We start from the raw sequence: 14,156 nt of genomic DNA on the forward strand, positions 1-14,156 counted from the left end.
GTTGAAGTAATGTGAACTGAGCTCTTTTTAGACTCTTTTTAGACTGTTTCATAGTAAATATTCTATTTATTGCTGCTTTTTAGAGTGTTAAGTGCCCTTCATAATCTTGTTTTCTTTGAGTCATCTTCCAATCTTCAAATTATTATTGAACTAAAAATATTTCATCAATTATTTCATTGTTAATGTAACTTTTCAAGTTTGCTGTATTTTTAACATGTTTGGAAGATGGGATAGAAACTTGTCAATGAGAAATTAGATTTTGCTTAAATTTGCTTTAAAACTTTTATCATAGCACTTTAATTTTTTTTTCTTTGTATCTGGTACAGGATCTCACCACACAGCTCAGACTTATAGTGATCCTCCTCTTTACAGCCTCCCTAGCACTGGGATTACAGGCTTGTACCACCATACCCGGTCTTGGTGGCCTGCTCAGCGCAACCAGGGGGCAGGGCCAGTGCGGCTGTGATGCTAGGGATCAAACCCTGGTCCCTGCACTTGCCTAAGCAGGCACCTTAGTCCACTGAGCTATCTCGCTGGCCCTTTTAAATTATTTATAGAAATGAAAATAGAAGTTTTTAGTCTGAAGTGTGAGGTTTCCATTTTTTTTTTTTTTGCTTGAAAATCAACAGAAAAAAATTAAAATAATATTTCCATCTTTAATGAAAAAGATGTTTAAATTCATCTTTAACTTAATAAGCTAAGAATTGGAAAATAAACAGCAGATAACTTAGGGAGACTATCAAAACTGAGTGCCTAAGTATATCTAGAATACTGAATTAAAATGACCTCATTACACTTGCAAATTCAAAAGGACTGAGAAATTAGACTAGTACTACAAGATATGTTAGTGAAACAGGAATTGTAGAGGAATTGCTTGAAAAATTTAACTTAAGAAACAAGGCTCCCTTTGTTTCCACTTCCCAGAGATAGGAAATGTATTGTCTGGTTGAACTATAGGGTTTCCAGACACATAGTAGGGCAGAGCTGAGATGCCCAACTAAAGATGGGGATTAAGCGAAATTCCTCATGCCAAACAGTAAATTCATTAAGTCACCCTTCCCACTTGGATCCATACTCCACTGTCTCATGTTTAATTATCTTAAGTAGAATCAAGGGACTCTCCTGGAGAAATTGAGCTAATCCAAAAAAGCTCCTTAACAGGTACCAGTATTTAAAGACTTCAACTAAAATGACCATTACCCTGAAGTCTACCAGTTGGTAAGGCTAATCTTTACAAATACATCATTATAGTCAGTTTTTTAGTAGTAACCTTTAAAAAACCAACCAAACATACACTGTTGCCATTTGTGGAGTTTCCAAAATAATAGAAATACATACAATAGGAGAAAAGGTAACAGACATACAGGAAACAAAAACACTTCAAGGAAATGATAATTGATAACCTCAGACAGATAATATCTAATAAAACAGGATGCTTTCAGGAAAAAAATGAGCAAGTTTTAGGAATTGAAAGTATAACAAATAAATATGGAGGATGTGAGGGTGATCTGGCTGCAACATCTATCACCCCATTGATTGCCAGGGTTGATTTGGCTAATCTGGCTGGCTAGGCAGGTGTCTCCTTCCTCCCTCATGCTCCATGTGTGTCCCTTGCAAAGCTACCTGCTCAGTTGAAGAGGATGACCACCCCCGATAGAGGAGGACATTTCTCAGTCGAGGGTATACAGTCTAGTATATATGAGTAGCTGCGCTCCCCTACTAGAACCTCCAAACAAGCTCTCAAGAAATAAACATAGAAGCGGAGCATAGTGGTATTTAACAAGAATAAAGCAGGAGAAAAATTCCAAGTTCTAAACTAACCTGCCCAAGTTAGCAAGGACTTGTCCCAAAATAAACTTAAGAGCTGGGATGAACTCAAGGCCAAGGCTGTGGGTTTATCCCCAGGGAGAAAAGTGAAATGAGAAGAAAAGAGATTGTTTAAAAGCATTGGAAACAACTAAAGAACTGTCCCGGAATACAGAACAAAAGACAAAAATAGGGGGCCTGGCCCTAGTTCAGTCCTTTAAGTGGCTGCTAACACAAAGCTGTCAGCCTCAGGTTGCTGGAGTTCGAACCTCACAACTCTCCTGCTGGCCAAAAGTGCCCTGAAGGCATTGGAGGAACAAAAAAAAAAAAAAAAAAACACCTTATTCCATTTGGGCTGGAGAGATGGCTCAGTGGTCTAAAGCACCTACTTGGAACAAGCTTAGCAAAGCACAGGGACCGCGGTTCAATCCCCAGCACCACATGCCAGCCAGCCCCGCCCCCTGGTGGGCTGAGCTGGCCACACACACACACACACACACACACACACACAATAAATGTAAAAAATAAAAAAAAAAAAAAAAAAAGACAAAAATAAAAGAGAAAATTAGAGGTTATTTTTTTAATTAATTTTATTGAGAAAGACATAGTAGTGAGACGGTTTCACAACAGGTTAGTAGGACAGTTACAATAATTAATACATTGCATATTGTTCCTTGTGGTAGTTACTCATAGTACAAGATATCTCACCTAATAAAGTTCTAGAAAGAGATAACAGAAAATACATAACCTTATTAATATATTAAGGAAACAAAATATAAATTTCTCAGAGCTAAAGATAATCCTAAATTGAGCAGGTCAAGCGTTCAGTGCAAACTGTTGGTATTCACATACTTGTATAAAGTATATTATTGGGAAATGTACTTCAGCAATAGAACTATATTCTAGTATGCAGGATCTGCCTCCCCTGAAAAAAAAATAGCCTACATCATTCTGAAGATTCAGAACCTAGTGCAGATAATATGAAGATCCACATAAGAATGTCATTGCATATTGGTGCTATATAGCTCAGTGGCAGAATTCTTAGCATGTGCAAGACAACAAGGTTTAATCATCAACAATGAAAAAAGTCAATGACCTTCACAACTCACATGAGACTGTAAAAGACATTGCAGAAAATGCAGCAAAACTTTTAAAATGATGAGGACAGTATACTGGTTTGAACTTTTCACATAGAGTTTGTCAGATATACACTAGAAAATGATGCAATGTAAAATCCACAGGCATGGATTCAAAAGTAATCAAATCACCCTTTCCTCCATGCATATTTTTAAAATTTTAAAACATTCTGGATACAGTACTGTACCATTGCAACACTAAATGGTTCTGTTTTATCTGTGATAGGCATTTTAAAGGAACAGCACCACTTTGAATTAAACTCAGCAGGGGCTGGGGAGATAACTCAGTGGTCTAAGTGCCTGCCTGGCAGGTACAAAGACCTGGGTTCGATCCCCAGTACCACATGCTGTACTGCCCAGGTGCTAGCCCAAAACCTGGGCGTGGTGGCGCGCACGTATAGTCCCAGCTCTGGGGAGGCTGAGACAGAAGGATCACTATGAGTCCGAGCTGCATAGCGAGAACCTGTACCAAATAAATAAATAAAATGAATAAATGATAAAACAATTTTGAAATTACACTCAGCAAAACAATTTATTAATATCATTAAACATTTATTTAGTTTTTGTTCGTTTTCCCTTTTAACTCAAAGATATCTTCCAGAGTTGACTTGTTCTAATTATACTGTATTGCACTTTGTAGCTGTATCTTTTTTACCAAAGAAAATGACTTGTCTTTTTTTTTTTTAAATAAATAGGCCTTTCTGTACTATTTGAACTTAAGTTCTGCATATCTATTGCTTTGAAAACCACAAATTAACATTAGATCAGTACACTTGGAGAACATCTTGGAAATTCACCACACAAACCATGGTTAGCAGAAAATGACTCCTATACGTTAATTACTTTTTCTCTTCATAGAGATGGTCATAGTACTGTTTGAACCTGAAGCTATGTGAATATCAACTAGTTTAGCAATGTAGACATAGACTCAAATATGTTGTCTAGTTCACTGCAGTGGCAAGACAGAATGACAATAAACCACCCCAAACTTGTATATGAATAATAGTCCACAACTAAAAGGTGAGCAAGATTTATCATAGCCTAGTAGTCTACTCCTGTACTCTGTGGAGATTTTAAAAATCCAAAGGATCTCTAGCTCTTTGGAGGGTATGTGTGGCAATTCATTTATGTTACCATTGGCGCAAGCACATTAGTGACCCTAAGCAATGTAGTGCACCATTTAATACCTTGGGTTTTTAAAATTTAGACATTTTGCTATTTATTACCAGGTAATTTGAAAAATGTATAATTACATTTCTGATATATACCCTAGTGTAGAAACCAGTGATGAAGTATAGAGTAAGGTGAAATAAAGTTTGAACCTTTTGGAACACACACAGTGTAGAATGATATATTTCTTCTATAGTTTCCTAACCCAGAAAGGACCCTCATTTTAAACAAAATGTTCTTTTGATGGTTCACTTCCATAATAAGTGATATTTTTTTTAGCTCACTTCCCCCTCCCCCATCCAGCACAAGTTACATTGGTTAGTCTTACTTCCTATTGATAGTAGTTCTGTCTATTATAATGGTATTTGTCTGTTTTTCATTTGAGAGCATAACGGATTTTTAAGTTTGGTTATGTTTATTTTATTTAAGTTAGCCACAGAGTGGGTGCAAATTCAATATCTTTCTCTTTAACCCTATGTTTCTTTTAGAGGAAGTCCACAAATGAAGGGGACACCCCATTTTAAGGAAGAACAGTGTGCTCCAGCATTAAATTTAGAGATGAGGAAAATAATGGATTTGCAGGCACCTATCATGAGGTACAGTGCTTTGGTTAAATTTGGCATTTTGCAATGGCTAATCACATGACCAATAGGAAAATTGCTTTCACTTCTTGGAATTGAAGATAGCTATATAAGATATTTGAAGTTTCAGAGATGGTTCATTGTTATAATAAAGCTCATAATTTGGGTGTGTCACATACTATTATTTTGAAATCATATTTTTTGGTAACGTCTAGAAATGTTTGAGTGATGTAACAATCTATAGTTCTCAAAAAGATAGCTGGCAAAAATCAAACAATTTGAGGAAAGATTAAAGTGCTTTTGTTTCCAAAGCCTTTATAGGTTTCTGGAAGTATCTGTCCAACTGGAAGAAAGTAAAGCTTTTGAATCCAAATATGAATGAAGGTTGTGTGACAAATTAGCCAGAAATACTAGAATAATAAAGCTTTATATCCATTTGTAAAAAAAAAAAAAATACTTATCATTTGGCTTTATTTCCTCAATTGCCTCATGTTAACATTATAATTATCACTTAGTCTAGCTGCATATTATTCCTATTGTGTAAATGTGAGAAAATTTATTTGAACAATATACAGCTGTGAAAACAATGAGACTGTTCTTTATTGAAAAAAGACTTCAAATACATTGTTGAGTGAAACAGACAAGGTTTCTGTAATACTACTGCTTATAGTACTTGTTCTAGAAAAGAAACAGTATATATAATTATAGAAGAATATATGTGAAACTGAGGAAGAGAACTGAATGGTTCGGAGCAGGTTTTGAGAGAAGACTTTTTACTCTACTTTAAAAAAAAAAAAAGTTGGGGCCCAGCCCTAGCTCAGTTCTTGCTTGCTGGGATCTGCATCATCCTGTACATGAAGCTCAAAGGGAAAGGTGGGGATGGACAAGGCAGCTGCGTTTGCAAATGTGAATCTCTTTGGTTGCCATGAGGCCTTAGTGATGCCGTGCCTTCCATTTGACTTTCTCCAACATGTTGAATCTTTCAGGAGGCCCAGATAATGTCCAGCAAAAGTTTTCTAATGGAAAAAATAACTTAATCTTTTTTTTCTGGAAGATTTTGCATTGTACAATGTAGAATCAGTAAAATAAAGACCTTCCCATATCTTATTAAAAAAAAAAGTTATATGAATATAATATGAATATACTGAAATACGTAAATATAATACCCATTTTTAAAGACTCCCGAATCAAAGTTCTAATAAAAGACTTACTTCACCATTTTGCTTGTTAGAATACTATACAAAATGACCACAGAAGGAATTACATAAAATGTGTGCAAGTGGTGAGCTATTTTCTTTGCCTTGGATAGTCCATCTTTTTATGGTAGTCTCATAGAAAAGAATGCCACTTTTATTATTTGCTTAAATGTGGTCAGTATTACAAAACACTGGGGGCTTGCGAGAAAGCTCAGCAGACTAAGCATCTGCTTAGGCAAGCGCAAGGCCTGGGTTCAATCCCTGGCAGCACTTGCTGTGCCAGCCCCACCCTTGGGCACACTGAGCCAGTGATGGAGTTTGGGCATGCTGGCGCACACCTGTTATCCCAGCACTGGGGAGGTTGAAAATGGGAGGATTACTATGAGTCTGAGCTGCAGAGTGAGACCCTGTACCAGATACATAAAAAATAAATAAAAAGAAAAACAAAGCACTGAATTCAGCATACTCGTCACCTTGGTCAAAAAGTTAGTGAATACTTCAGATTTTTATTTCCACATAGAAATCCTTTTCAAGAATATAATGATGCAAGTGTCTGTGGGTAATAAGCAACATAAAATGTACAAACTTCATGTTCTCCTCCTTGTGGCTAAAAACTCTATCGTACATGGAAATAGGGTATAAAGCCTTTTAAAAAAGAATTTCCAGGTTGGGACTGTAGCTTGTGGGAAGACGAGGGCTCAATTCCAAGAACCACCAAAGGGGTAAAAAAAAAAAAAAAAAAAAAAAAAATTCTGTCAGCTTGTGCTAGGTTAACCTGTCAGCTGCTGGATTCTGCAAATTTAGGTGGCTAGCCATGTTTAACCTCTCAAAATTAAATTTTTTAAAAATTGCATTTCAAACCAATGTCATTGACACCTCTATTGAAAGAGGGTTCCTATATAACTTTAAATTGAGTAAAAGGACATGACAGTCTTTATAATCATTTTCCATCCTATCATCACAAGTATAAGACAGACAAAGTTAGGAATAATACTTTGATGTTGCTTATAGGAGCAAGAATACTGTTAGCTCACATTTTTTGATTAAGGAAAATATAAAGATTACTGTTAAACATCTAGATTTTGTTAGTGAAGTGGATAATATTTGGGAAATTAAAATTTATGATTTAATAATTAAAACTGTTAGACATTCTAACTTTCAAATACCAGTTTATTCCGTATTGTCATACACCCTAGGCATTTAAGAAAGTATTGTGTAGTAGTGTTTAATACTAGATGGATATTAAATATAATTATATTGTGGGTCATTGCTAATTTTTGGGTTATATATTTGATATATATAAAATATGACTAATCAGAAATACCATTCTACTTTAAGACATCCATGGCAGCAGGTAAAATATGTAGCATATTATTTTATCATGTTAAAACCTTCAGGGGCTGGTCAGATAGCTCAGCAAATTAAAGTTGCCTGCTCAGGCAGACACAGGGGCGAGTGTTCAGTCCCAGGCCCGCCATGCCAGTCCCACCCCCAGGGCACACTGAGCCCTCAATTGAGACGGGCATGATGGCACACGCCTGTAATCCCAAGGACTTGGGAGGCTGAAAACAGGAGAATCACTACAAGTCCAATGTACGTAGTGAGATCCTGTAGACTCTGAACTAAATACGTTTTAAAAAATCTTTGGAATTCAATCAAGAGTCTAAATTTAAAATTATACGTATGCATTTGGGCTGTAATGTTTATGAAATAATCACAGCCTTTATTCTAACAGCTTGTGTACTTTTAAAGTCATTGTCTGGGGCTGGTGAGATGGCTCAGTGGTCTAAAGCACCTACTTAGAACAAGCTTAGCAAAGCATCAGGGACCGCGGTTCAATCCCCAGCACCACATGCCAGCCAGCCCCGCCCCCTGGTGAGCTGAGCTGGCCACACACACACACACATATACACACATAAATAAATAAAATTTAAAAAAAAAAGTCATTGTCTGCTAATGCTAACAAGTGTCTGGTGTTCATATTGATGGATTTTTGACTCTGGATCACAGTTTGCTATTTATTCATAGAGCTGGTCTTTTTTTAGCATTATTTATTGTCATGATTATCAATTATACAACCACTACATGTGATTTAGTGGCTGCTGTTATCAGGAAATGTAGATGTGGAACATTTCCATCATTACTGAAGATTCTTTTTGGATGATGTTAGGGGATTGTTACCTCTATACTCCGTGTCTGCAGATTATCATTCTAGTGGTTTGTTTGTTTGTTTGTTTGTTTGTTTGTTTGTTTAAGCAGTTTATTTTCCTTCTTTTTATATCATTTGTCACTTCTGCTTCTATTTTTCAATATGCTATTTCATGTATTTCTAGTTTTTAAACCCAGTTCATCACGTGTGTAACTGTGATAGCCAGAGTCCTTCATTTATCCCAGAATTTCTGATTTTAGGTTGAATTATATATAAATAATGTTGCTACATCACTAAAGTACAGATACATGGAGATTTTGTGATTTTTTTTTTTTTGCATGAATATTTTCTAAAGTAATACTCTTTGCTTTCCCAGTATACTTTTTTAAAAGTTAATGAAGTTGCTTATTTTCCTACAGTTTGCAGTCTGTGCTGGAAGATCTTCTGGTTGCTACTTCAGATGGACTTCTTCATCTTATTCATTGGGAAGGAATGACAAATGGAAGGAAAGCCATTAATCTTTGCACAGTACCCTTTTCAGTAGATCTGCAATCGGCTAGAGGTAGTTATACCCGCTACATAAGATGGAAACAGCTGTTTAATATTCAGTATAATCTAGTTAGATGTTTTCTACAGATTGATTTTAATTGAATAGTTTAGGGTGTTAGGTGATTATTTTTGCCCTTTTAACTATTTTTGCAGGGTTTGTAAGCAAAAATATGAGAAGCTAACATAATTATACTGTTTTATATATATTTTCCTCAGTAGGTTCGTTCCTGGGCTTTACAGATGTGCACATCAAAGACATGGAATACTGTGCCACACTTGATGGATTTGCTGTTGTGTTTAATGATGGTAAAGTTGGATTTATTACACCAGTGTCAAGTAGATTTACTGCAGAGGTATGGCTTAATAAACTTGTTTTTAAAAAAATTGTGGTGGGGCTGGTGAGATGGCTCAGTGGTCTAAAGCACCTACTTAGAACAAGCTCAGCAAAGCAAAGGAACCACAATTCAATCCCCCAGCACCACATGCCAGCCAGCCCCGCCCCCTGGTGGGCTGAGCTGGCCCCCCTACACACACACACATATAAATTTTAAAAAATTAAAAAAAAAAATTGTGGTGTATTTTTATATAATGAAAGTCACCCATTTCAAGTATACATTGTAATGATTTTAGTAACTTTTTTTAGTGATATAGCCACAACTCAGTTTTATACATTTTTCTTGCCCTCTCTGCACACAAAAAAAGATGACTTGTGCTCATTGGTTTATTTATTTTTGTGTTGCAAATTTGGTTTTTTATTAGTACGTGTTATAGCATACAATTACATTTATTGTGGGGCATTTATACATGTGCATAATATATCTTAATTCTTTTGCTCTCTTCCCATCCTTCCCTCAATAAAACTTTATTTTCTTTATTGTACATGTATTAATTTTACACTTTGTTATTAAACCTTTTCCATTTCTTTACTCATATAACATTTTAAGAGTTAAACTTTTTTGTCAAGTTATAAATATACATGATGCATATAGGCAAAATTCTCTTAGACACGTTGAAGAAAAAATGAGTTGCTGCCCAGTTCTCCTCATATTCAATTTGTGTTCTCAGAACAATTACTTCATAATTCCTTTCCCAGTTGTTTTGAATATTTATCTTCAACTACTCTATTTTCTTAAAGTTGTAGTTTTTGGGCTATGTTACTGAATTGTCAGAAATAACCATTTTTAGGGCCAGTCAGATAGCTCAGTGGATTAAAGTGTCTGCAGGAAAGATTCGATCCCCAGCATGTCGTGCCTGCCCTGCCCCCCGGGACACAACTGAGACTGGGCATGTTGCGCCTGTAATCCCAGTGCACTTGGGAGGCTGAAACCAGGAGAATCACTACAAGTCCTATCTGTGTAGTGAAACCCTGTAGACCTTGCACTAAATAAAAAAAGAAATGAAGAAATAACTATTTTTTTCCCTGCTTCCTACACATGGCATATATGCTTCCCAATAAAGTTATTATTTTCACTAGGCTAATATTTACTGTTGTGATTTTATTAATAAGTAACCATTGGTAATATCTGAGCCATGTAGTATATTGTCATAAATTTTCTTTTCCTGTATATTTTCGCTCTGAGTGACAATTGATTATTTTTTGTTCTTTCCATTTCTTTGGTCTTAATGTTCTTAGCACTTAACCCAAAACTGGCTGCCAGTTGTGTAAATGTCCTCTCAATTCTTTTAAACACATTGTTTCATCTTGTTGAAGAAATTTTTTTGGTGTTTTCTGACCTACATAGCTCTGGTTTTTGGTGTTTTCATCATCATCCTTTTATTTGTGTAGAATTCTTTGGTAGCTAATGGTTATCCTATAGTCCTTTAGCAGGGCTGTCTGGCTATCCACAATTTGAGATATGGAGATTTGAGATATGGAGTTAGGCTACAGGGTCCAAATTATGGTGTCAAGTTTGACTTTCCTTTTTTTTTCTTCTTAACAGAAAAATGTCCAGTTTTCTGTTAAAGTGGAATTGGGATATTTGTTACTCAGAATTGTGGAGGTATTCTGGGATGATCCACATGTTTCTTAAATAAACTTTGAGTACTTGCTTCAGTAGCATGTATGCTAAAATACTTTTTAATGCATCATTTCAAAATATAGCAATTCTCAAGCTTTTTGTGTGTCCTAAAGGTAGATTTAACTATGTTTCAGCCTTCTTGCTTTCCAGTTAAGGATTCTATTCATTCATGTACTTCCCAGCTTCCAAAATTGTCCAGTGCTGCCTCTTTTCCCATTCTTTGGCACATTATGTTTTTTTGGAAAGAAGTCTTTTGTGTTATAAAACTTGGGGCTTTAAGAACCAAAGAAACTAAATATTCATACTTGGTTTGCTCTACTAGAGTGAATTTCAGGTTTTTAAAGCCCTTTTTTTCTGCTATACTTGGTATCAGCTCTAATATTCCCAATAAATATTTTCTACTAGTCACTTTATAAAAATAGTAAATAATAATTCAAATATAAATTTGTGTTCACTTATGTCAATATGTAAAGAAAAATAAAGTTTTGAAGAAAATCTCACTTTTTTTACAAGGTGCCTCTATGTTTGTAATTATTTTGGGAACTTAAATGTTTATCTTAGAATATACTTCCTTATACAGTGTTCTTTTTGGACCATAGTTGCCAAATTTTAAAAGTAGTTATCAACCTCCAGTATACCGTACTACTTAAATTTTTAACGTGTCTACTAAAATACAAGACAGGGATACAAGTAGAAATTTTGATGTGTTTGGATATGTTGTATCCTCAGCATCTACAGCAGTGCCTGTTGAATAGTACCTACCCTGGAAATATTTTCCATGAGCATGAATTTTATCTAAGAAGTGATCAAAAGAAGCAATGCTCATTGTGGTTACCACCATTTTTATTTTCATAAGACTATCTAGGCTTTTTTTTTAATTCAAATTGAAGCATTGCCTTGAAAGAAGCAAATATGGTTGTGTGTTATGTAATGACATTTTGACATGTACTATTGTGGTCCCATAAGATTGTATTGCCTAGTGATGCCATAGTCATCTTAATTTGTGGAAGTACACTCTGATATTTGCTTAACAAAATCACCTAAAAACAGATTTGTCAGAACGTGTCCTACCATTAGATAATATACATGACTATTCTGCTTATATAGCTCATTTTGGAATTAAAAGCAATCTGAAAAATAATATAGTTCAAACAGTTGTGAATGTAGCACATCTTCTAATATCTACAGTTGGAATTGTTCAGAAATATAGCGCTTTATTAATAACATGCTACTTTTGTTTGCCTACTGAAGGTCAAGCCCTTTGCCTTATAATTTATAAGCTAAGTGTTTTTGTTTTGGCAAATAAGGACAGACTGACCTAAATCTATTCAGATTTAACTGAACCAAATGCATTCTGTATCTGTACATGGAATTGAATAGCATACAAAATTAATGATACTAGGCAGGGGGAGCTGGCGAGATAGTTGAACAGACTAAAGCACCTGCTTAGGCAAGCGCAGGGACTGAGATTCAATCCCTGGCACCACATGCCCCACCAGCCCCGCTCCCAGAGTTGGCCAGAGTCTGGGGTGTAGTGGCGCAGGCCTGTAATCCCAGTGCTGGGGAGGCTGAAAGCAGGAGGATCACCATGAGTCTGAGCTGCATAGTGAGACCCTGTACCAACCAAATACATTAAAAAAAAAAAAAAGATTAATGATGTCATTTATTAGTGACTGCTTAATTGTTGAATAGTAAGCATTGTCCTAGGTAGTGTAAATTTTTGAACCACTATGAGAGGAAGTTTACAGATGAGAAAATTAAAGTTCGGAAAGATCAAATAGTCATTTGAGTTAGACCTGAGCTGTTATGATATTAACCATACTATAGTAAAGGAATAATGACTAATAAACAACTGACAAATAATGAATTACTTCTAGTGAGAGAGAAATAAAATTCAAAAGGGGTATAGATTCTACTAGCAAAAGGTTTACATTATAGCAAAAATAATCTTCATTTACTGTATGAATATCAATTTGTGTTTTTATAAGTAGATTAACTCCGACTAAGCTCACTTGAGATATTTACTGACCCAGTTAAGGAAAGGCTTGACATTTTAAAGCAGCCTATTCAGACGTAGTTTTTTGTTTTGTTTTGTTTTTGTTTTGGCGGAACCGGGGATTGAACTCAGGCCCCTGTGCTTGGCAGGAAAGCGCTTATTCTACTGAGCTGTCTCCCCGGCCTCAGATGTGGTCTTGATGGGGTATATCCTATGCAGATGACTACATGAAAGTCTTATTGTAAGAGAATTATATTGAATAAAGTAAATTGTGAGGACATGGGGGTGTTGTGCAGTGCTAGAGTGCTCATCTAGCATGCACGAGGCCCTGAGGGCACGCTGCAGTACCACCTGAGATGGATGGATGGATGGACGGACAGACGGATGGACGAATAACTTTGGAGAAATATTTTTTTAACTCTTAACTTTTTATTTATTGTAGCAGCTTCATGGAGTTTGGCCACAGGATGTTGTTGATGGAACATGTGTAGCAGTAAATAACAGATACCGGCTAATGGCATTTGGTTGTACAAGGTAATTGATACAGACTTGTGAAATTTTAAGAATTATTTCCAAAAGTAATTTTTTTTTTTAAAACAGGGTCTCATAAAGTTGCTGTTGTTGCCAAGTTGGGCTCAAGCCTCACCTCCAGAGTGCTGCGATTGCAGACATGTCACCACACCCAGCCAGAAATAATTTTTAAAATTTAAGATATTTTAACATGCTTGTAAAACTTTATAATGCCCTCATAATTTAGGAATCACCCTTAATATAAAATCTAAAGGTATTTTTATTAAGATATTTTTCCTCTTAAAGTCCTTTTTAAGATATCAGTGTTGGTAAAAACTTTACTTGGGTTTGTGGGTTATTTTTGTGTGTTTGTTTTTCTTTTTTTGCGGAACCGGGGATTGAACTCAGGCCCTTGTGCTTGCCAGGCAAGCGCTTATTCTACTTAGCCATCTCCCTGGCTCTTGATAAAAACTTTAAATTAGTGAGTATACCTCAATTAATGAGCATACTTAAGGTTCATACAGTAAGTAAATTCCTTGCTTTAATTCATACAGTGTATATTTTAAAAATAATTCAATTAGTATCTGTGTACTTAACATGTAACAGATATAGTTCTAAACACCAGATACATCTGAAATATACAGTTAAGTTCAACAGAAGAAAGAAAAGCGTCTTTGATATATTTATGGATTTTGTTTGGTCATATCTTTTGTAGAATTTTTAAAATTTGTGTTTAAAATCTATACATAAATACATTTTACCTATAATTTTTCTTAATCTGCTGGTTAAGGTTATACTTGTCACACAAAGCAGCTAATTCTTTCTTTTCTCTGTTCATTTTTGAATGTGATAGAATTTGCTAGTGAACCCATCTCGGTATGAATTTTTCTTTTCCAGAACTTTTTGGAATACTGATTCAATTTCATTTATATAATTAAGATAATTTAGCCAAGCAATGGCCGTGACTCATCCACATGGCTGCACTGACAAAGGTTCTACAATCTGAGGTACAGGATCTCAGGATAAATCCTGAGGGCATTTCACT

The 14,156-nt window shown here is 35.5% G+C and overlaps 1 protein-coding gene across 4 annotated transcripts in view; it reads left to right on the forward strand.

The window, feature by feature from the left end:
• Ric1 (RIC1 homolog, RAB6A GEF complex partner 1) overlaps positions 1–14,156 on the forward strand; it is a 203,253-nt gene that overhangs the window by 115,689 nt on the left and 73,408 nt on the right. For 3 of the 4 annotated variants that reach the window (XM_023721957.1, XM_023721956.1, XM_004637193.2), the window contains exons 4-7: positions 4,601–4,708; positions 8,458–8,600; positions 8,804–8,940; positions 13,044–13,135. In XM_023721957.1, coding sequence (XP_023577725.1) covers positions 4,601–4,708; positions 8,458–8,600; positions 8,804–8,940; positions 13,044–13,135 — 480 coding nt within the window. The remainder of the gene's footprint in view (positions 1–4,600; positions 4,709–8,457; positions 8,601–8,803; positions 8,941–13,043; positions 13,136–14,156) is intronic. The other variant, XM_023721958.1, reaches the window with a different exon arrangement.

Source organism: Octodon degus, unplaced genomic scaffold (assembly GCF_000260255.1).
Source record: "Octodon degus isolate 3935 unplaced genomic scaffold, OctDeg1.0 scaffold00087, whole genome shotgun sequence".
NCBI lineage: Eukaryota > Metazoa > Chordata > Mammalia > Rodentia > Octodontidae > Octodon > Octodon degus.